Source organism: Microcaecilia unicolor, chromosome 1 (genome assembly GCF_901765095.1).
Source record: "Microcaecilia unicolor chromosome 1, aMicUni1.1, whole genome shotgun sequence".
In the NCBI taxonomy this organism is placed as follows: domain Eukaryota; kingdom Metazoa; phylum Chordata; class Amphibia; order Gymnophiona; family Siphonopidae; genus Microcaecilia; species Microcaecilia unicolor.
The window spans coordinates 279682396-279706927 of record NC_044031.1 but is presented as its reverse complement, the minus strand read 5'-3'; the positions used below and the strand labels follow the sequence as shown (position 1 = coordinate 279706927).

The 24532-nt window shown below is 45.4% G+C and overlaps 1 protein-coding gene across 1 annotated transcript in view; it reads left to right on the top strand.

The window, feature by feature from the left end:
• The window catches only part of TCF20 (transcription factor 20), a 245710-nt gene that overhangs the window by 159177 nt on the left and 62001 nt on the right, over positions 1-24532 (top strand). Inside the window, 2 exon segments of the mRNA XM_030207030.1 lie at positions 16989-17022; positions 17025-17081. Coding sequence (XP_030062890.1) covers positions 16989-17022; positions 17025-17081 — 91 coding nt within the window.

The following is a 24532-nucleotide window of genomic DNA, read 5'->3' as shown; positions in this document are numbered from 1 at the left end:
CTCCACATGCCTGACACCTGTCTGCCCATTGCCAACCAAAATGAGCGCACCACTGGACAAGACCAGAACATGTGGCCCAGGGAAGCACCCGGGCTCGTACATTTAGGACAATCATCTGTCTCTCGCAGGGTTGCTCTAAAAGCTCTATGGGGCGAGACATGAAGGCGCAGCAAGAATTTATAATTCAACTCTCTCCATGCTGCGTTCTCAGTCACTCTCTGGGACGATTTCAAACAGAGCTCCATTTGTTGCGGTTCCAAGCACCAGTGAAGCTCTTGAGTCCATCGAGCGCATATGAGAGTAGTATCCAATGATGTTAGAGTCCCGCAAGCAGCCATGATAGTATTTCAGTGGGGTTCTCTGCTGCGCCTCCAGCCCCAACAAATCGTCCTGCCACTCCCACACACCTCTGGCCAGGGAACCAGTCTGCAAGGATTGGACATAGTGCCATAGCTGTAAATATGCAAATGTATCACCCCCCTCCAGACCGAATTCCTCACATAGGGACTGAAACAGTTTCATAAACCCCTGCTCTGTTACTGCCTGGAATAGGAAATGAATCCCCCGCGCTGACCATTTTTTAAACAGGGCCGAGGACCCTCCCTCCGGAAATGCCAGGTTACCTCGAATTGGCAGCAGGGGCGACACCAATCTATCCCACTTATAGGTTTTACTTATCCAGTGCCATGTTTTCCTCAAAGGATTCAAGATATATTTATAGGGACCCAGAGGAGGTAACTGGTCTGTTGGAGCCTGTAGCCAGTATGCAAAATGTAGCGGTTCTGTCAATGCCGTCTCAATTTTAGTGCATGAAAAGTGTTCAGTGGATCGGAACCAGCTGACAGATGGCGCAAACAACTGGCTATCGAAAATAATTTCAGGTCCAAGGGTCCCAGTCCCCCTTTCCCTGTCGGCCGCATCAATGTCTTAATCCCAATGTGTGCTCTCTTTCCCTGCCATAAAAACCCATTGAGCTGTTTCTAAGCCATGTGTCCTCTTTGTGACCCAAAGTAAGCGGGAACATTTGTAAAATATACGTCCACTTAGGGAACAAGACCATGTTATATAAAGCTATACATCCTTGTAGTGAAAGAGGTAACCCCCTCCACCCCCCGCAGTGTTGTCGCTAAATTATCCTTCAGTGGACCGAGATTTATCTCAGACAGACGGGAGAGATCAGATGGGATTAGCACACCCAAAAACCGGACCACCCCCTCCGCCCATTGGAACGGGAAGTCCCCCACCCATTCCTCCCTCACCACAGATTGAACCGGGAGAGCTACTGATTTATGTAAATATAGGGAAAGGCCAGAAAAAAACCCAAACTCCTCTATAACCTCTATTAGATGGGGGACCGAGATGGTAGGCTGAGTAAGGGTCAAGAAAAGGTCAACTGCAAAGGCAAGTACCCTTATTTCTTTCCCACGACATGTTACTCCTTTTATATTGGAATCTTTTAATATAGTGCGCAAAAGGGGTTCTGAGTACAATAAAAACAATAATGGGGACAGGGGACACCCCTGTCTGGTGCCCCTTGCCACTATAAAAGCATCCAAGCGGAGTCCATTGACCAATACCCATGCCGTGGTGCCCCGGTAGAGCGTCTCTATGGCAGCCAAGAGCCTCCCTCCCACCCCAATGTATTCAAGGGCTTGGAACAAGTAGTCCCAGTTGACTTTATCGAAGGCCTTGGCTGCGTCAAGACTCACTAATAGCAGCGGATCCCCTGTAGCCTGCCCGTAAGCCATTGCTAACAATACTTTCCGCACATGGGTAACTGCATGCTGGCCCCATACGAAACCCACTTGATGTTCCCCTATTAGAGATGGGATGTGGATTGCCAACCTGTCCACTAATATCCTGGCCAAGATTTTTATATCCACATTGAGGAGAGATATAGGTCTATATGACTCCATCTGGTCTATTGGCTTGCCAGGTTTGGGAATCAGGGTAATAAGTGCTTCTTTTTCTCCCTTAGAGAAAAAAACCCCAGTCTATCACTTTGTCATAGTAAGCTACTACAGGGCCACAGAGCAGGGGTGCCAAGATTTTATAGTATTCATTAGAGAAGCCATCTACCCCTGGGGCAGACCCCAGCTTTAGCTTCTTGATGACTTTTTGCACCTCTGTCCCCTGGAGTGGTTTAGACAGGGCCTGTTGCGCCCTGTGGAATGCCTGCTCAATCTGCAACAAACTTCCCTTCACCCATGATCTCTTCATCTCCCATTCCCTTCAACTGCTCGCCCTAACTGAAACCTGGCTCACCCCTGATGACTCTGCCTCAATCGCGGCCCTATGCCACGGAGGCTATCTTTTCTCCCATTCGCCCTGCCCAGTTGGTCACGGAGGCGGCGTCGGGCTTCTACTTTCGCCCTCCTGCAGTTTTCAACCTCTCCACCTACCTCATTCTCACTGCTTCTCATCCTTTGAAGTTCACTTCATCCATCTATTCCACCCACTGCCACTCAGAGTTGCAGTCATTTACCGCCCCCCTAATAAGTCCCTCCCTTCCTTCCTTACCGACTTCGATGCCTGGCTCTCCGTTTTTCTTGAGCCCTCATCCCCATCCCTCATTCTTGGTGACTTCAACATACACATTGATAACCCATCCGACTCATATGTTTCTCAGTTCCTCACTCTTACCTCCTCCTTCAACCTCCAACTGAACTCCTCCACCCCTACTCACAAATCTGGCCACTGTCTTGATCTCGTCCTCTCTTCTACTTGCTCACCCTCCAATTTCCGTGCATCAGCTCTTCTTCTCTCTCTGACCATCACCTAATCACATTCACACTTCAGCACCCTCCCCCTCATTCTCGCCCAACACTAAATACTACTTCCAGAAATCTCCAGGCTGTTGACCCCCTTACCTTATCCTCTAGTATCTCTGATCTCCTCCCTTCCATCATGTCCTCCGAATCTGTTGACATAGCTGTCTCCACTTACAATGCCACTATCTCATCTGCTCTAGACACCCTTGCACCGTCCATCTCCCGTCCCACAAGGCGTACTAATCCCCAGCCCTGGCTGACCCCTTGCACCCGATACCTTCGCTCCTGCGCCCGTTCGGCTGAACGCCTCTGGAGGAAATCTCACACCCATACTGATTTCATTCACTTCAAATTCATGCTATCCTCCTTCCAATCCTCCCTATTCCTTGCCAAACAGGACTATTACACCCAATTGACTAATTCCCTCAGCTCTAATCCTCATCGTCTCTTCGCCGCCCTCTGCTCCCACCCCCCCCCCCCCCTCACTCTCTCCTCAATCTCTGGCTGACTACTTCCGTGACAAGGTCCAGAAGATCAACCTCGAATTCACCACCAAACCTTCTCCTCCTCCTTCATCCTGTAACCCACTCTCTCTACCAACCATCCCAGGCCGCCTCCTCTTTTCCTGATATCACCGAAGAGGAAACCGCCCATCTCCTCTCCTCCTCGAAATCCACCACCTGTTCCTCAGACCCCATCCCCACCATTAGCACCATCGCTCCTACTATCACCCCCACCATCTGTCATATCCTCAACCTCTCTCTCTCCACTGCAACTGTCCCAGACACCTTCAAGCATGCTGTGGTCACACCACTCCTCAAAAAACCATCTCTTGACCCTACCTGTCCCTCCAACTACCGCCCCATTTCCCTCCTACCCTTCCTCTCCAAGATACTTGAACGTGCTGTTCACAGCTGCTGCATTGATTTTCTCTCCTCTCATGCCATCCTCGATCCGCTTCAATCCGGCTTTTGCCCCCTATACTCGACAGAAACGGCAAAGTCTGCAATGACCTGTTCCTCGCCAAATCCAAAGGTCACTACTCCATCTTCATCCTCCTCAACCTATTCGCCACTTTTGACACTGTCAATCACAACCTACTTCTTGACACACTGTCCTCCTTTGGGTTCCAGGGCTCTGTCCTCTCCTGGTTCTCCTCTTATCTCTCCCATCGTACCTTCAGAGTGCACTCTCATGGTTCGTCCTCCTCCCCTATCCCGCTCTCTGTCGGAGTTCCTCAGGGATCTGTCCTTGGGCCCCTCCCTTTTTCAATCTATACCTCTTCCTTAGGCTCCCTGATCTCATCTCATGGTTTCCACTATCATCTTTATGCTGATGACACCCAGCTGTATATCTCCACACCAGACATCACTGCGGAAACCCAGGCCAAAGTATCAGCCTGCTTATCCGAAATTGCTGCCTGGATGTCCAACCGCCACCTGAAACTGAACATGGCCAAGACTGAACTTATTGTTTTCCCAGCCAAAACCCACTTCTCTTCTCCCTTCACTCTCTATCTCAGTTGATAACACCCTCATCATCCCCGTCTCATCTGCCCGCAACCTCGGTGTCATCTTCGACTCCTCCCTCTCTTTCTCTGCGCATATCCAGCAGATAGCCAAGACCTGTCGCTTTTTCCTCTACAACATTAGCAAAATTCGCCCCTTCCTCTCTGAGCACACCACCCGAACTCTCATCCACTCTCTCATTACCTCTCGCCTTGACTACTGCAACCTACTCCTCACCAGCCTCCCACTTAGCCACCTATCCCCCCTTCAGTCCTCCAGAACTCTGCCGCATGTCTTATCTTCCGCCTTGACCGATATACTCATATCACCCCTCTCCTCAAGTCACTTCACTGGCTTCCGATCAGATACCGCATACAGTTCAAGCTTCTCCTACTAACCTACAAATGCACTCGATCTGCAAGCCCCTCCTTACCTCTCTAACCCTCATCTCCCCTTATGTCCCTACCCGTAACCTCCGCTCTCAAGACAAATCCCTCCTTTCAGTACCCTTCTCCACCACCCGCCAACTCTAGGCTCCGCCCTTTCTTGCCTCGCCTCACCCCATGCTTGGAACAAACTCCCTGAGCCCATACGCCAGGCCCCTCCCTACCCATCTTCAAATCATTGCTCAAAGCCCACCTCTTCAATGTCGCTTTCGGCACCTAATCACAACACCTCTATTCAGGAAACCTAGACTACCCCAACTTGACATTTCGTCCTTTAGATTGTAAGCTCTTCTGAGCAGGGACCGTCCTTAGTTATTAATTTGTACAGCGCTGCGTAGCCCTAGTAGCGCTCTAGAAATGTTAAGTAGTAGTAGTACCCTCAACTTGGGCATCCCTGCATCGTCTAGATATCCTCACAAGGGCCCACGTTCGCAGTTTTCCTGTGGCATACATATCCCCCCAAAAAGCTCGGAACCCATCTAGAATAGCGTGTGGGGTGGAAACTTGTGACCCCCGCTGATTGGTGATCGTGGGGATAAACTGGCACGGGGTGTTCGACCGTGCTACCCTCGCCAAGAGTCTAACCGATTTGTTTCCAAAACACTGGAACTTGAGGCGGCCCGCCGATAGATGTTTCTGCGCTTGTTCATGGAGAAGAGAATTAAGCACCACTAGGGAATCGTCCATCTTGTCTTTATTTATCCTGGAAGGATCAGCAATGAATTTTTTCTTTGCTAATTTATACTCCCCTTCTAAGCGGAGCACCCCTGCAGCCATTCTCTTGGCCCTGGCACTTAGGAAAGCAATCACCTCCCCTCTTATAACAGCCTTAGAGGCCTCCCAGAATGTAATTGAGGAATCACATGAGTCGGCATTAGTGCCAACATAAAATTGCCACTTTGTCTGCAAATGTTCTATGAACTGCTTGTCTTGGTATAAGAATGACGGAAATCTCCATGGTCATACCCCGGATACACCCGCGGCCAGATCCAATGCCAACCAGATCATTGCGTGATCAGAGACAGCTACTGGGCCTATCTCAGCCTTCCGGACCTTAAAGAACCAAGCCTGGGAAATCAATATATAGTCGATTGTTGACCTGGTTTGGTGGACTTTAGATTGGTGAGTGTAATCTCTAGTGATGGGGTTATGCACCCGCCAAGGGTCTACTAAGTGGAGTTGGTGACAAAGTGCTGTTATGCCCTTCCCTCTCCCCAGTCTCCGGAAAGCCCTAGGGGAAGATCTGTCCAGGGCAGGGTTAAGTACTTGGTTAAAATCCCCCGCCCACATCCAGGGAGCGTCCGCATGTTGAAGGCCTAGGGCAGTAAGAGTTTGAAAGAAACTTGGGCTGTATTCATTGGGGCCATACACCGTACACAAATAATATTGCTGGCCCTGGTGGTTCATCTGCACTAACACTATACGGCCCTCAGCATCCTTGTGAATTAATTTGAACTGACATGGAATACCCTTTTTAATTAAAATGGCCACCCCACTTTTCTTACCCCCTGAAGAGGAATAAAAACACTCCCCTACCCACTGTTGCTTTAATTTTTTGTGTTCAGTGTCCGTAAGTTTGGTCTCTTGGAGACATGCGATGGTGGCACCCCTGCGCCTCAACTGTGTCATACTTTGTACCGTTCACCGGGGAGTGTAATTCCAGAGACATTCCAGGAGAATATTTTTCTGTGTGCAATCAGCCAGTCACCAGAATTAAATTAAGTGAGATAACAGACTTGCTACTCTGATCATCCCCGGGGGCCAGCCCCTCCCCCCAAGGGATCCAACTTCCATGCAGAGCAGGGGTTCCCCTTACGTCCATGTGGTTCACCAATAATATCCCCCCTCTCGTACCCTTACACACTCCCACAGCACTACTACGCATCCTTATGACCCTCCCCCCCTCTCTCCCCTCCCTCCTGTTTAACCTAATCCCCTTCCCTCTCCCCCCTCCCTTCCCTTTGAACCCACACATATACTACCCATTGAAATGGTCCCAGGGGTTTTCCTTGTCTCCTCCCTGCCCCCGACTCCTAATGTATATAAACAGTATACCAACCCTGCAGCTCTAACAGTTCAGCTCATTATTCCAGTCCTGATCAATATAGTTCATTACTTTGACTGTGTGCAATTCAGCCGTTGCCTGCAGCGTCCCGGTCCTTCAGCTCCAGTTGCTGCACATACTTCTGTGCCTCCTCAGGAGTTCCAAGAGCTCTCCAGTGACCATTGTCTTTGACTTTTAACACTGCAGGGTAGGCCAACATAAACTGAACGCTCATTTCATGCAGTCTTTTGCAGTATGGGGTAAACAGCTTCCTCTTCTCTTGCAAAGCTGCAGAATAGTCTTGAAAGATAAGGATTTGGTTACCATCAAATTTGGTTTCATTCCGCTTCATCCGGAATCCCCTTAGAATCTCCTCTTTATGTACATAATTATGTACTTTCAGGATTACTGTTCTCAGGTTGCGTCGGCCATCTTGCTGCCTACCCACGCGGTGAGCCCTCTCCAGACACAGGGGCCCCGCGTGGTCCCTTAAAGCGAATTCTTTAGACAGCCACTTTTCGAGCACTGAAGGCAGCACGGAAGCTCCCACCGATTCCGGTAGGCCCACGATTCTTAAATTGGCTCGACAAGACCTATTCTCAAGTTCGTCCAATTTCTCTGTTAGGGACTCCATTTTAGTTCCGATTGCTTAAAGCTGCTGCGTGTTGGGAGTTAGAGTCCCTCTACCTGCTGATACCCGCTGTTCAAGCTCTCCAGTCCTCCTCGTTGTGTCCGTGATGAGCGCCTCCATCGTCGCAAGTCGTTCTAGTACTTTGTCCCATTTTGGCTCGATCACTGCTCCAACTACCTCCGCCAACTGCCGCAGCTGTTCCGCCGAGAACACCGTAGAGTCTTTAGGCGGCGGACTTGCCTCAGCGCCGCCTGCCGTTTTTGGCTTCTGTTTTTCCTTCCTGGAGCTTTTGGGCGCCATTGTCTGGTTCGGGGAATTGAAGTATTTTTCCATATGATCCCCCCCTCGCAATTCCAAAGTTGTGGTAGTATTTTCTTGTAGTTTGCAGGGATTTTTAGATAAAAGATCGAGTCGGGGCTTGGGAGAACGCGGAACCACGTCTGCCTTGCCTTAAAGCATCACGTGACCCCCCTTGTGTTGATCTTTTAAGGGCTCTCCTGTGTTCTATCATTCTGATGTTCAGCCTGCATTTTGTTTTACCAATGTAAAGGAGTCCACAGGGGGTGTACAGCTAGATATCACACTGTTCCTTGTCATCAGCAGCAGATGAATCCATTAACTGATGGGTTGTATCCGCCTACCAGCAGGTGGAGATAGAGAACACTGGAAAACCACAGTGACCCTTGGGTGGCTAGCCCCAACTGCCTTCATATTTCTCTATCTCCCAGCAGGTGTGGACGTAGCTTGATCAGCTCCTAGATTCTGCCTGGGGTGGCTTCTGTGCTTTTCCAGTTGAGCAGGGGTGTTGTGGCTGGTGGTGCCCACTTTAAAGGCATATAGGCTCGCCCTTTCCCTGCCTTACCCATTCCCCCGTCCTCGCAGAGTCCCTCTGTTGCTGCCTGCCTCCCACTTTCCTCACAGCGTTAAAAAAAAAAAGTGCTCTTTTACTGCGTGGCTGTTCTGAGGCTTTTTCCAGAGATTCTGGTTCAGTACAGCTTGACCGGAGCTCGTTGACGCGGTTTTCTGAGGTGAGAGTGGTGTCCAGCTCCTCCGGGGAGGTCCCGCGGATGCCGTTCCAAACGGGGCAAGTTTTGGCGTGAAAGTCGCCATTTTACTGCTATATTTCCGTCCAGTCGGGCGATGGCTGCTGAGGGAGTTAAGCGCTGCTCCCATTGTGGTAAACGCAGATCAGCAGTGGGGCTGTGCAAAACGTGCTCCTTAGATGCTCACACTAGTACGAGCATGGCGAGCGATGATTCTTCCCGCTCAATGGAGCTGGCAGCAGGCGCCATTTTGGAAGCGCCGCATGTCTCGACCCTCGCAGTTGCGGAGGAGTCTGAGTGCAGAGGGACGCCTCATTTAGAGGCTGCCAGAGGAGCTCCAACGTCCGTTTCTCCTAATTCGGAGGCGGAGGGTCAGGGTGAGTTTTTCTCCCCTGAGAAAGCCTTCATGCTGAAAAGAGCTCTGTCGCAGGTGTCTGACACTGCGTTGCATCCTGGGTTCCCTCTGGGTGTTGATGCCCCGGGGGCTTCAGATGTTATTTCCTCCCCCGAGCGTTGGAAACACGCTAAACATAGACGGGTAAATTCCCAGTCTGAAAGTGGCGCATATCCTTTTTCCTCCCCGTGGTCGGGCTGTGGGGAGTCTGAGGGATCTGGCAGGCACTCAGGGATGGATGATCCAGAGGAGGGTGCCTGTTTGCCACTGGATTTGGATGATCCCAATGCGGTTCGGATTTTCCACAGCGACGAGCTGCCAGCTCTCTTTACTGACGCCTTGCAGGCCCTCTCGATTGATGTAAGCCGCATTGAGCTTGCCATGAGTGGGATAGCGCGGGGTACAAATGTAACAAAAAAATGATCCTGCTGAAGGCGAGGCCTTCTCTGTTAATCTTAGGATGGCAAGTACTAAGAAGCCTACTCGGGCCTATCCGGTGCATGACTCCATCCAAGAGCTTATTTCAGCTCAATGGTCTGGCTCCGATGGGCCTTTGAAAGTGGCCAGGGCTATGGGTCAGCTTTACCCTCTGAGTGAGGAGCACTTGGCCCCTTTGGGGATGCCTAAAGTGGATGCGTTGGTCAGGCGGTGACTAAAAAGACCACTCTCCCAGTAGAGGGAGGGGTCGCTTTGAAAGACATGCTGGAATCCGCGCTGAAGCGGTCCTTTGAAATTGCGGGCCTTGCCTTAAGGGCGTCTATTTGCAGTGCCTGTGCAGCCTGGGCATGTCTTCCCTGGTTGCAACAGGCGGTGGAACAGCCCGTGGATGGTGCGGGGTCCCTCTCTGAGGGTTGCCCTGCGGGTGGAGTCGGCCCTGTCATTTTTGGCTGACGCCCTTTATGATCTGTCTAAATCCCAAGAAAGAGCTATCCAGGATATCCAACAATTAATAGTTCATATACCAATAAATGATATCCTCAAGTACTTCTGATGCATACAAGTGATTTTTAAATAGGAGGAAAAACCAAATTGTAAGGGAACACTCCGTCGTTGATAAAACCAACATTAGGGAGGTCCCTTAAATCATCACGGGCAAAAACCTCCTTTTATTTCACGAGTATGGCTACTGCTCTAATACTCGTAAACAGATATGAACCGTCCGTATTTTTAAAAAATGGATCTTAATGCACTTATCTTTAACTTTACAGTCGCTGAGACACCTTCCATGGCCCAACTTCGGCCCAAGTTTCGAATTCTGCCTCAGGGTCCGTGGTATCTGACTGATAAGATCTGTAGGGAAAGCACACCATAACACATCAGCATAATTTCTCAAGAACATGACTTCAAAAATTATTCCATTCAGTAATCCTTACAAAATGCTCCGTTATCTGTCCGCTTCCACTTCTAGCTGCTCAAAAAATGGCTGCGATTTATATAGGTCGACGTCAAGACGCCTACAATTCAAAACCCAGCCTCCAAGATGTCAATCAGATGATGTCATACTACTTTCCGTCCTATTCAAAAGAATTTATTCCATTCTATTTTAGTATTTATACCAAATGGGTATAATGTACGTAAACGGAAGATCCAGCGTTGTTCTTGCCTTAATAAAAGGAGTTTTTATCACCTCCTCCTATATGCCATTTAAGTTGTTGAAGCACAAAACATCTTAGGCTTTCAAAAGAATGCCCTTCCTTATTACAATGAGCTGCCAAGGGTGCTGTCATCTTCTTAGTATTAATATTGCTTTTATGCTCGATCAACCTAGTGCATAATAAGAGACGTCTGACCTATATATAGTTTATTACAACTACAAATAATAGAGTAAACCACCCAATCTGATAAACAAGAAGTACTTTGTTGTAAAATATATTTTTTCTTCGATTGGGGATCTATAAACTCATTGATATTCAGCATAATATCACACATACTACATTCTCCACATCTTCCGTGTCCTCTTTCAGTCTCCTCCTGTGCAGGGCCGTGCTAACACGGTAAGCGAGGTAAGCATGGTAGGGGGGCGCCGCCGCACCATGCTCACCTCGCTCACCCTCCCGCAACATCCCTTTTCTTTTTAAATTTACCTTCGTAGTGGCGGTTCCGGCAGCGTCAGGGAAGGAGGCGGCGCTCCCGACGTCTCTAGCCTTCCCTTCGCTGTGTTCCGCCTTCTTCTGACGTCAAGGATGATGTCAGAAGAAGGCGGAACATAGCGAAGGGAAGGCTAGACGTCGGGAGCGCCGCCTCCTTCCCTGATGCTGCACTGCCGGAACCGCCACGGAGGTAAATTAAAAAAAAAAGAAAGGGATGTTGGGGGAAAGAAGGGGGGGGGGGGAGGGCCGCCGCCGCCAACTTATAGTCTGCAGGGGGGCGCCAACTGATAGGCTGCAGGGGGGGGCGCCAAGACCCTAGGCACGGCCCTGCTCCTGTGTACATGGAAATTGTCTTAAAGCTGAAGGAGCAAGAATCTCTTTTAAATTCCGACCTCTGCTGTATGCCAGCCTCAATTTACTGTGTTCAAAGCCTGGCAATGTCTGAATAACATGCCAATTAGATCTTATCACATCAGCAACCTTATTCGCCATAGTAGAATGGCGTAAAACACACGTTATACACCTTGTTCATCTTCTTCAGTAGTCTGCCTAGGTATAAGGAGATATTCTCGATTATTGTATTTAGCCCTTTATAGGCTTGCTATATCACTCTCTTGGGTACCCTCTATCTCTCAATCTTCTACTTAAATCTCTAGCTTTGCATTTATATTCTGATAAATCCGAGCACATCCGTCTGTAGCTTAGAAATTGTGAAAAGGGTAAACTGTCCTTCAACTTTTTGGGTGGCAACTATCATAATACAACAAAGTATTTCTATCAGTCTCTCTTCAAAAAATGGTTGTTTGAAATCCTGCATCCGTTTTAATGACAGAGACATCCAGAAAGGACAGAGTTTTTTTTTTTTTAATCACATTGCATAGTAAATTTTAAAGAGGAGTGACATTGATTCAAAAATTTTTCAAAATCTTCAAGTTCCTCTTTCGTTCCTGTCCAGAGGCAGAAAATGTCATCTATGAATCTTAACCATAACGTGATTTTATTGAACCATGGTGACACATAGACATATTTTTCCTCAAAGTCTGCTATAAACAAATTAGCTACTGAGGGTGCCATAGTAACACCCATCGCAACTCCTGTTATCTGCTTAAAAAGTCTCCCTTCAAATTGGAAAAAATTATTTTTCAATGCCAGTGAAGCTAATTCCAATATAAATGATGTAGGTATTTTACAGTCTGTTCTGCGGTTCAATACTTCGGCGTCTAAGGCCACTATAGCCCGTTGGCTCAAGGAAGTCATTTTTTCTGCGTATCTGCTTTCAGGATGGTCTCCGCCTGAAACGTCGGCGCATTCCATACGAGCGATTTCCTTCTCGTGGGCTGAAATGGGTGCACTCTGTCTTCAAGAGATCTGTAGTGCAGCTGCTTGTGCTTCTCAGCTCTCATTTGTCCGGCATTACAGGCTGCATGTTGCAGCGAGCAGGACGCGATTTTTAGAGCACAAGTGCTTGCTCGCTGTGTGGCCTGTTCCCACCCTACTTAGGGAGTGCTTTTGTACATCCCATCAGTTAATGGATTCATCTGCTGCTGATTACAAGAAAGGGAAAGTTAGGTTCTTACCTTGGTAATTTTCTTTCCTTTAGTCACAGCAGATGAATCCATGATCCCTCCCTGTCTGACTTTGTTTTTTTTGTTCAGATCTTTTATGCAGATATATATCTCATTGGGAGAAGTTGGAAACCAGTTCTCAGAATTTCTACATGATGTTCTTGTACAGGAGGTTGAGATCATCCCTCCTTTGTATGGTTATTGCTCCTGTTCTGGGGCGTTCGTTCACTATGAGGAAAGTTTGTTATTCTACCTTTATGGTTCACTCTCTGCTTTGGAAGTCTCATACTGAAGGCAGTTGGGGCTAGCCGTCCAAGGATCACTGTGGTTTTTCAGTGTTCTCTATCTCCACCTGCTGGTAGGTGGATACAACCCATCAGTTAATGGATTCATCTGCTGTGACTAAAGGAAAGAAAATTACCAAGGTAAGAACCTAATTTTCCCATACATTTGCAGTTGGAAAAATGTCTGTTTGAATAGTACTCCTGTTCTGGGATGTATGAAGGTATCCATCTTCATATTTACACAAGCACCGCATTTAAAATGTTCCATGGGTAATCTAACAGATGTGGGTTGTGGTAGAGTTGAATGTACAAGGGGGGCATCTCAGATTGGGTTCTCTTTTGTATGCCACCATAAGTCTTCCTGTCTGAAAAATGATCCAAATTTTGGCCAATATGTAAATGTTTCTTAAAATCTTGATGATGTCCTTTGATGTGTGAATAGTGTAGTACAAACTACTTTTTCTCCTGTACTTTTTCAGTAGATTCTAAAAGATTAACTGCAGCCATTCTTCTGTAGCCTTTGTCGGTACATTGTGGTGGATAACCCTTTTCCCCAAAACTACTTCCCATTTCTGCAGAATGTTTTTAAACTGATGAGGTTCAGAGCAATATCTTCTCAGTTTTAGAAACTGGCCATATGACAAATTAATCTTAACGGTTCTACTAGTGAAGTTCAGTAACTTATTGACATCTGTTGGTTTTCTGTAAAGATCAGTGATTGTTATTTTTATATTTTTATATCTAATTAAGATGTAACAAAAAAAAATATCTAAAAATGGGATATGGTTTTTATCAAATTTCATCTGAAATTTCAAATTGCTGTCTTAATTAAGCCAGACAACAAACTTGTGTAAACTGTTTTGTTCCTTTCCATGTTATCAGGATGTCATTTCTATATTGTTTCCACAGAACAGTGTTGTTTTTATATGGATGTTCTGATAAATAACGATCTTCAAAATCTGCCACATAAAGATTTTCTACTGATGGTGCTATAGTGACATCCATAGCAGTGCCCTTGACTTGGTGAAAAGTTTGTTCGAAGACATTTTTGTAAGTGCTAAAGTAGACAATTCCACAATGAATTCAGTTGGAGCCCTTACGTAAAAATCTCTCTTACTTATCGTTTTCCTTATAATATCTAGAACTTCATTTTCAGGGGCATTAGTGTAAGTGATTCCACATCTAAGGTAACCAGCAGTATGTTATCTGTACATATCATGTTATTAAGAGTATTGATAATATTAATAACATTTATTTGTATCCTGCATTATCTTAAAATTCTAAGCAAGGAACATAATTACAGCGGAATCCTATATTTTGGAGGGAATTTTGAAAACAAATGGTCTGAGGAATTGGTGTACGAAAATGGAAAGTGGTTCGTGTAATGAACCTATCACAGAAATGATGGGTGTACCTAGTGTTTGTTTATGGATTTTTGGTAAAATGTAAATGGTAGGTTTAACTAGATAGAGGTCTGTGAAAAAAATCAATTTCTCTTTCTGTGAGGAAGCCACTTGCCCTAGCTGTGGAAAATAGGCTATGACCGCACCACCTTTATCTGCTAGTTTGATAACAATCGAGTCTCCTAAGAGATTCTGTAGATTTTTAATCTTATTTGTTAAAGTTTAAAATATCCTGTTTTTCTGTTCCACTTTGGTAATGTCCTTAAAGATCAGGATTTCATAGGTCTGGATGAGTCTTCAGAGTTCTAATTTTTAGTTTAACCAGTTTGGTGAAACTACTGAAACACACCTTTCTGGGTATGTATATTTTTAAAAACCATTTGAATGAACTGTCTCCAATCTAGTGCCTTTGTAGTTGTATTTTTGTATATGGATTGGTATTTTTTGTCTTCTAAGTTTTTACAATTACAATATTTTTTATACTAACTTTTATAACACATTGTTTTAATTGAGTTACTTTTAGTTCCGATTTTCAGTTATTTAGCTATATATGTCTTAACATGGTGCCTATATTTCTTATCTTACTACATAAAAACTCATTGGCTACCAGTATATTCCAGAGTCTTTTAAAAATTCTTATGTCTAACTTTTAAGACAATTTTCGGTGCACCACCATTATACCTATTCATTATTCTTTAAATATTTCTACCAGATCTACTAGGAATTTTAAGTTTTTTGCCTATCCCTCTTTATCAACAATTTTACTTTGCTATTTGTTTTTCAATCTTCTTTCGTTTCAAGCAGCAAGACTAGATAAGGAGTTCCTAGGACTTCTGTTAACTGCAACTGATTGTATGCAATTCAGAAACAGCCTAAAAATACACCTATTCAAGAAATGTGTCCTGAATGCTAGAGAATGATATCGTAAAGTGGTGGTGATATGCTATTTTTAGTATTGTAGCTTTGTTAGATTGAGTGATTGAATTTCCTTTTAGCACCATCTGTTCCTGATGATTGTCCAGCCTCTTGAAAAGTGTAGTCTGCGTAGAAACCGAGAGGTTAACTGCATATATAAATCATGCCTCATTTTGACAGTATTAAACACCCTGATTCAGCCCTATTAGTGGACGAAATACGGCTACATTAGGCGATTTGTTTTACACCCTCAAGTATTGAGTTTCTTTTTGACACCTACATACTTCAGAGTTCTAGCTTATCCGTATCTCATTGTCTGCAATTCATGGGGGGAGGGTGGTATCTTCACATCAGATCTCCCATCCAAAAGCCGCCAGTCCAAGTGAACCTGAATATTTTTTTCTTACCTCACACACCCACCTTTTAAGTCGATGAAATCTTTATCTCTAAAGTATTTCACATGGAAGGTACTTTTCGTTGGTCACCTTGGTCAGAAGGATTTGTGAACTGCGTCTTAGTTTTGAATGAAGTATGCACACATTTTTATCATAAGGTGGTGGTATGGGCCCTTCCCTAACTTTTGAGCAAAGATAGTCACACACTTTTACATCAAGCAAGGAAGTAGCTTGCCTACCTCCTGTTCTAAACCTCATAAGTATCAACACAAGAAACCTGCCACAATCTAGACCAGTGGTTCCCAAACTTGGTCCTGGAGGCACCCCAGCCAGTCGGGTTTTCAGGATATCGACAATGATTAATGAGAGCAGTTTGCATGCAGTGAAGACAGTGCATGGAAGTCTTTCTCATGAATATTCATTGTGGATATCCTGAAAACTTAAGTGGCTGGGGTGCCTTCAGGACCAGGTTTGGGAACCACAGATCTAGACTGTAAAAACAGTCTACACAGCTTTACTCATCTTTGTCTTCCACTGATTTAGTATTCATGTGGCAAAGCATACGGTAGCAGATTAGCTTTTGTTCTATATTCAGTTCTGTTAGAATTAAGCTGCTCTCTCTCTGATTTGATGAGATTTATCTCTCTTTGTCAAAGCACACTTCCACTAGGATAGCTGTCTTGAAATCGTTCTGTACTTTTACTGCATTCTGCTACCTGGACCAACCCTCAATTAGGGATAGTGCCTTGGGTCAAGCAGTATTGAACAGTATGCCCATATGAATCATTGAGCTCTTGAATACACTTTTCCATGAATTGTGCTTGAACAATGAAAGAATTCTCTCAAACATGGGAGCAACCCTGTATGTGGGAGTCACCTTCTTGCATGACAGATTCAATCTTGTTTGTCAAAGAAAAGCAAAATGGCTTACCTTGTAATAGGTGTTCCATAGACGGCAGGATTAATCAAGCACATCGTCCCATCCATCTCTGCAAGAGTTGGTTCTAAGCTTTAATCAAACTGAAGAGACTGCTGAATGTGGGAAAAGTTCTGTGTATGATCAGAGGATTACACTAGTTCTGGCCTTTGTAAGCGCTGTACTGTCCAAGTGCCATGAGATGACATCACCCACTTGTGCCTTTGGTTAACCCTACTGTCTGCAGAGTACACCTATTAACAAGCAAGCATCTTTGCTTTCCGAATATCTCCATTACAAAGTGAAAGCCACAACTATGGCTAAAATGGTCATAATTTTTATGCTGAGAAGAATGCATAGTCGTCTGAGAAGGTGACTTCAGGACATTAACATACAACCAAAGCAGAGTTTTTTCCTTGCTGGCTGGAATGTAAGTATGATGACATTGAAAAACTCAAACAATTGACCATTGCAGCACGTTTTTGAGGAGGCTGTGCACTGTGCTTCATCTTAAATGCTGGGAAGGTGGTAGAGACAGTGGTTCCTGATTACATTAATAATGCTTTTGCTTTTCCTCTTCCAGAAATGTTCCCACTGCCAGGAGTCTGGAGCCACCCTTGCTGCTATAACAAGGGCTGCTCCTTCCGATACCATTACCCCTGTGCCATGGAGGCAGGTAAGAGCAGTTTAATTTTAAAATTTATTTTTTTTAAGTTTGCAATGTGCCAACTGTATAGAAGGTTATACTTTTTTTTTTTTTAATTGCATATATTCCACCTTAAATCAAGGTGGATTACAAAAAACATATACCGTATTTTTCGGACTATAAGACGCACTTTTTTCCCCCAAAATTTGGGAGGGAAAATGGGAGGTGCGTCTTATAGTCAGAAGGGTAGCGATTTCCCTCCCTCCCGCCCTCCCCCGAGTTCGGGATCGCTCTCCCTCCCCCCGAGTTCGGGATCGCCCTCCCCCCGGCCCTGTCACCACTTCTCCTTACTCACGTCACGCGATCTTCCCTGGTGGTCTAGTGACGTGGGGCAGGAAAGAGCCCCCTCTTTCCTGCCCAGCGCGCTGCTCTCCGTCCTCCTGTATGCAGCCTGACGGTCTCGGTGAGATTCAAAATGGCCGCCGAGACTTCAATTCTCGGTAGCCATTTTGAATCTCGCCAAGACCGTCAGGCAGCATACAGGAGAACGGAGAGCAGCGCGCTGGGCAGGAAAGAGGGGGCTCTTTCCTGCCCCAACGTCACTAGACCACCAGGGAAGATCGCGTGACGTGAGTAGGGAGAAATGGTGACGGCCGGGGGGAGGGCGATCCCGAACTCGGACAAGACGCACCGGAGCACCTAGGTGCGTCTTATGGTCCGGTGCGTCTTATAGTCCAAAAAATACGGTATACTTCAGCCAGATTCAAGTTTATTGTATTTGGTTAACTGCCCAAAGAACAAACATCCACAGACTGTTACACAACTTATAGTTGTTTACCATAAGCATAGCACTCAAAGCAATGCTATTAAATAAATACCATTATTTTTTTATTTGGATTTAGCTCGTATCTTTTCATTGGTAGCTTGAAGTTAGTTACATTCAAGTATAGCAGCCATTACAGTAGTAGCTATTTTATCATAGTTAAAAAAAAAAAAAAAAAAAAAACAGTTCCTCTCCTTGTGTTTTACTATCATATTAGGCAATAACATATCAGACCTGGAGTCTTTAGTGGTAGAAGTAGGTTTACATGTCACAGAGGCATGTGCTAAGACTCCCATGACTGGAATATTGGCATACAATATAGGGGGTGTGAAGTGCTTCTGTTTAGAAAGAAGGTCAGGACTTTGGGGTGATTGTGTCTGATGATCTTAAGGTGGCCAAAAAGGTAAAAAAAAAAAAAAGGCGATGATCAAAGTCAGGATGCTCAGGAGCATAAGGAGAGGGATGACCAGCAGGAAAAAAGAAGTGGTAGTGTTCTTGTATAAGCCTCTGGTGAGGCCCCATTTAGAGTACTGTGTGCAGTTCTGGAGACCACACCTACAGAAAGATATACACAGGATGGAGTCGGTCTAGATTGTAGCTACAAAACTGGTAGATGGTCTCTGTTATAAAACATATAGGGACAAGATTATGAACCTCAATATGTATACACTGGAAGAGAGGCAGGAGAGAGGGGGATATGATAGAGATGTTTAAATACCTCAGTGGATCGGGAGTTGTAGTCAAAGAAGAAAAAAGTCAATCCGTATTGCGAATTAAGGGGCAGGAGAACGGTAGCATAGAACCACAGGGGATGGGCTGGGCCCCTGGGGTAGCTTCTCAAAGGGAATCGATGGAAGATACAGAGAAGGAGCTAGGCACATAAGTCCACTTTACGAGTAATCTCCTGGAATGTTTCAGGCATAGCGTCTCCCATCAAGAGGACCAAGATTTTAAATCAGCTTAAACATCATAAGGCCTCGATAGCCTGCATACAGGAGACTAAGTTAACAGACATAGAACATGAAAAGCTAAGGCAAAAATGGGTGGGAGAATGTTATTACTCGTCTTCGGGGGTTAAAAGAAGTGGGGTGGCGATTCTAATAAAAAAAGGCCTGATGTGTAGCTCTAAACTGATATATAAAGATAAGGAGGGGAGAGTGGTGCTGTTGAGTTTAAACGTACAGGGAATGCGGGTTTACATGTGTGCGGTGTATGCTCCCAACTCCCATGCAGCCACGTTTTACCAAACGCTGATTTCCTTGGGCCTCAAATACACGGACGTGCCATGGATATGGGCAGGTGATTTTAATAAAGTCATGGACCCACAATTAGACCGATCGGGAAGGAGAGAACTCGAGGAGAGGGCTAGTTTGCAGGAGCTGGGAACAGAGTTGGGATTGGTGGACCCCTGGAGGTTATTGCACCCATCCACCGCAGATTACACGCATCAATCAAAAGCCCACGGGACGTGGTCCAGACTGGATTATGTCCTAGTGGACCAATCGTTATTTTTTAGAATTGACCGAGTGGAGATAGGCCCCGCGGAAGTGCCAGATCATTCATTAATTTGGATAGATGTGGTACATGACATTTCCGGGGAGAAGGGCTATACATGGAGCTTCCCCTCTTTCCTTTATAAAGATAGAGGAGTGTGGTAGCCGTGTTAGTCCACTCTTAAGGTTATCAATAGAAATCAAAATAAAACATGGAAAAGAAAATAAGATGATACCTTTTTTATTGGACATAACTTAATACATTTCTTGATTAGCTTTCGAAGGTTGCCCTTCTTCCTCAGATCGGAAATAAGCAAATGTGCTAGCTGACAGTGTATATAAGTGAAAACATTCAAGCATTACTATGACAGTCTGACAGGGTGGGAGGAGGGGGGTGGGTAGGAAGTATGCATGGGGACATCAAAGCATATCATTGATATTCTAACAGGATGGGTGTGGATAGGTGAGGGAAGGGTGATCAACAGAGACATACAGCTTTATGGTTTATAATGGGCTAGGAACCCCAGATCCTTGTTAAGTCCCTTTCTGTTGGGTGAAAGAAACTCATACCAAATCAACCTTCCGTGGCCACATTCTACATGCTACCCAAGATCCACAAACCGGGAAAACCCTGGCAGACCAATCATACAGGTATTGGCACACTCACGGAAGAAATATCTGGATTCATAGAGGGAATTCTGAAACCTCTCGTACACAAAACTAACAGCTTCATACAAGACACCACAGACTTTCTGAATAAATGAAAAATATCAAGCAACTACCACCTAACACCCTTCTGGTCACGATGGATGTAGAATCAGCTATACAGCAACATTCCACATGCGGATGGCATAGCTGCATGTGGAAGACTCCTAAAAAAAAATCCACACTGGACCATCAATACTCACCAGAAAACTATTACAAAATTAATCAAATTCATTTTAACTCACAACTACTTTCCACTTTAACAATGATATCTATCTGCAAATAATGGGCACTGCGATGGGCACCAGGACAGCACCCAATATGCCAACCTTTTTATGGCTGAGCTGGAAGAGACATTTCTGAATACACCACCAGACCAAACCTCTACATCGATGACATTTTTATGATTTGGACGGAGGGTGAAGAAACTCTGAAACATTTTATTCTGCCTTCAATACATACCATCCTACCAATCAGATTCAAAATTGACTACTCCCCAGAGAAAAAGTCAATTTTTGGACACCACGGTCTCAATCAGTGATGGCTGTATACAAACATCTATATACAAGAAACCCACAGACAGATGCAGCTACCTCCACAACTCCAGCTCCATCCTTCACATACAAAAGATCCATCATTTACAGCCAAGCCACAAGATACCACCGTATCTGCTCTGACCCAGGGGACAGAAACAGACACCCTTAAAAGCCTGACTGAATCTTCAAACAGGCTACAACCCCAACATAATCTCCAAGAATATTGCCTCCTCCCTCAAAACACCCAGGGAGAATCTGCTACAATACAAAAAGAAAAAAATCCACAGACAGAATCCCGCTTGTAGTGACATACAATCCAGAGCTGGAAAAACTGAGGAAAATCATAAGAGATCTACAACCTATACTCCAGGAGGATGAATTACTGAAAGAGATATTCCCATCCCCACAGTACTGGCCTTCCGACAGCCACCCAATTTAAAACACAAGCTAATCAGAAGTAAACTTCCATCACAGACTGAAAAGGAACAGAAGGGCACACTTCCCTGTAATTTATCCAGTTGCAAACTATGCCAAATATTTCACAGGACCCAAAGTCATCCACAAAGGAAAGATATTCAACATAAAGGGATCTTTCACTTGCTCATCTTCCAATGTGGTATATATCATTCAGTGTAAAAAATGTAACGGAAGTAGGCTATATTGGAGAAAACAGGCCAGATGCTTAAGGTAAGATTCAATTACATAGACATCATATGACAATACTGGTGCCAGCAGGGTTCCCACGCCTGTTGGTCACATTTTACAGGACCAGGACACTTGACTTCACAGTGAGAATCCTGAAAGGTAACTTAAAAACCATACAAGAACGTAAGACCTTTGAAGTCAGAATGATGATATTTTTAACACCTAACAGAAAGGACTTAACACGGATCTGGGGTTCCTAGCCCATTATAAACCATAAAGCTGTATGTCTCTGTTGATCACCCTCCCCTCACCTAGCCCACACCCATCCTGTTAGAATATCAATGATATGCTTTGATGTCCCCATGCATACTTTCCTACCCACCCCCCTCCTCCCACCCTGTCAGACTGTCATAGTAATGCTTGAATGTTTTCACTTATATACACTGTCAGCTAGCACATTTGCTTATTTCCGATCTGAGGAAGAAGGGCAACCTTCGAAAGCTAATCAAGAAATGTATTAAGTTATGTCCAATAAAAAAGATATCTTATTTTCTTTTCCATGTTTTATTTTGTTTGATTTCTATTGATAACTTTATAAAGATGAAAGATTTGCTACGTACATTAGAGAGCAATGGGACCAATATATAGCCACGAACGCAGAAACATGCACATCCCCAGTAACACTATGGGAGGCCTCCAAAGCAGTGGTCAGAGGGGGGATAATAGCTTATATGAGCGCTAGGAAAAAAAACGGATAGCGGCAGGCATAATCAGCCTAGAGCAGGAGTTGAAGAGGGTAAAACATAAATGCATACAGCACCCAACAACTGAAAACCGAGATGCCTTAACGGCCACAACGGTGGCACTTAACTCCCTTATCCATGAACAGACCCAAAAACAGATGACAGGGAGCCGGTTACATTTCCATAGGTTTGGGAATAAGGCGGGGTAGATTGTTGGCCAAAGTGGCACAAACGCAAAGGCCTAGAAACTGGTATCATCTATTCTCCCCGGGAAGGGCCCACGGGTTCATATATAGAGGGAATCACAGAGGCCTTCCACAAGCATTTCACTGAGATGTACGCTAGGGGTGATAGCCCAGAGGAGCAACTAACCATTGACTATATAGAGGACTCTGGAATGCCCAAATTGGCACAAATGGGGCGAGAAATGCTCTCCAGACCAATCAGGCCCAAGAGATTCAAACGGTTGCTCAAAGCCCTCCCATTGGTTCAACCCGGGTCCAGACGAATTCTCAGCTGAATACTTCAAGATTTTGCCGGCACACATTTGTGGGCCATTGGTAGATTACTATGAGGCAGTGGTGCAGAGGGGCTCCTTCACCTCCTGGAGAAATGAAGCAATGATACACACTAATCCGCAAGCCCGGGTAAGCCGGAAGACCGAGTTGAGTCATACCGCCCAATATCACTTATTAACTTAGATTTAAAAATATTGGTCCGAGTACTGGTTGGAACGGTTAGCACCTCAGCTGAAGGAGTTGATAGGGGAACACCAAGTGGGCTTTGTTAGGGGTAGACATCAGGAATTAATGTGAGGAAGGTCCTTCTGTCAATTGCCCAGAGTCAAGGACACAAAGGGACAAGATGCTGATGGCCAGTCTCGATGCAGAGAAAGCTTTTGATAAAGTTAATTGGGATTATCTGTTTCGAGTGCTAACCTATGTTGGGGGGGATGGCTGGTTTCTAAAAGCAGTTAAAACTCTATATGAAGGCTCCTCGCCGGAGGATTCTAGTAAACGGGGTCAAATCTCCTAAATGAGGTACAGGCGGGCACAAGGCAGGGATGCCCGTTATTCCCCACTATTGTTTTTAATATACTTGGAGCCACTGCTGCGCACGATAGCAGTGGATCCAGACATAGAAGGGGTTCAGTTCCCGGTGCAGGTTGTGAAGGTACTAGCCTTTGCGGACGACCTGTTTCTAACCTTGATAAATCCACAATCATCGTTACCGAGGCTGTTAATGACTATAGAGGAGTTTGGGTTCCATTCAGGGTTCACCTTGAATACCCAGAAATCGGTAGCCCTCCCTATAGGTCCAGAATTAGTAACAGAATGGGAGGGTAACGTTTCCACTACAATGGGCACAGGAGCAGTAACATACTTGGGGGTCCAAATTCCGGCTGACCTCAAAACACTTTACACCTTAAATATCGACAAAATGAAGAACAGAGTGGGGAAGACACTTCCATGCTGGCAAGCACTTGGGACGAGTGGCTCTCTATAACATGATTCCTGTTTCCTACATGGATTTACGCTTTCCAAATGCTGCCAATGTACCTGAGCGGGAAAGATGAGAGATGGCTACATAACAACTCCAATAAATATCTGTGGCAAGGCAAACGAGCGCGAATGTCCATCAAGCGAGTCATGCTTCCGCGAGATAAAGGAGGACTGGGCCTATTTGATCTAAGACTCTTCTCAATGGCGAGCTCAATGCGGCACCTCTCCGACTGGTTTCGGAACAAGGAATACTTTACAAACACACAAGCAGAGACACAATGGTTTCGACACCAACACTTTGCAAGTTGGTTGCATATGCCCTCAGACACCAAAAAGACTGTGAGGGCGGCGGCTCCAATTTTTCGACCTCTGCAACGGACGTGGAGATGGTTGACAAAGCATTATGCACTGAACACGACGTCCTCACCATTATTACCAATTAGGGGCAACCCAGCATTCCCTGTGGGGGACACGTCCAAGATATTCAAGAACTGGGAGGAACATGGAGTTAGATATCTGTTCCATGTGGTGACAGAGCAAGGTACGATAAAGCCATTTGAAAATTTGTGCACGGAGTTCAAGCTGGACAAGAAAGATGCATTCGCATTTATGCAACTACGGCACTATATTCAGTCCCTTCCCAGCTCATCGCTTAGCGCGGGAAGCTGGGAGGACATACAACATAATGTTGGGTCTGGATGATCAAACACGGATACCACTTAAATGCTTTCACTGCCTTCTTCGGGAACATGTAAAGAAATATGAATATGGCAAAGAAGCGAGACAGAGGACAACAGATTTGGGAGTAACTGTTACAGCGGAACAGCTGGAAACTTGTGTACAAAGGACCTATAAATTGACTGAAAATGCATGCTGACAAGAACGCAATATAGGTTTATACTACGCCTTTACGTATCACCACACAGGGCCTATAAAGCGACACTAAGAGACAATGATGACTGTGCAAAGTGTGGTTTAGCAAATGCTCATCTAGGCCACATGTTTTGGTCATGCCAAAAGGTACATAAATTCTG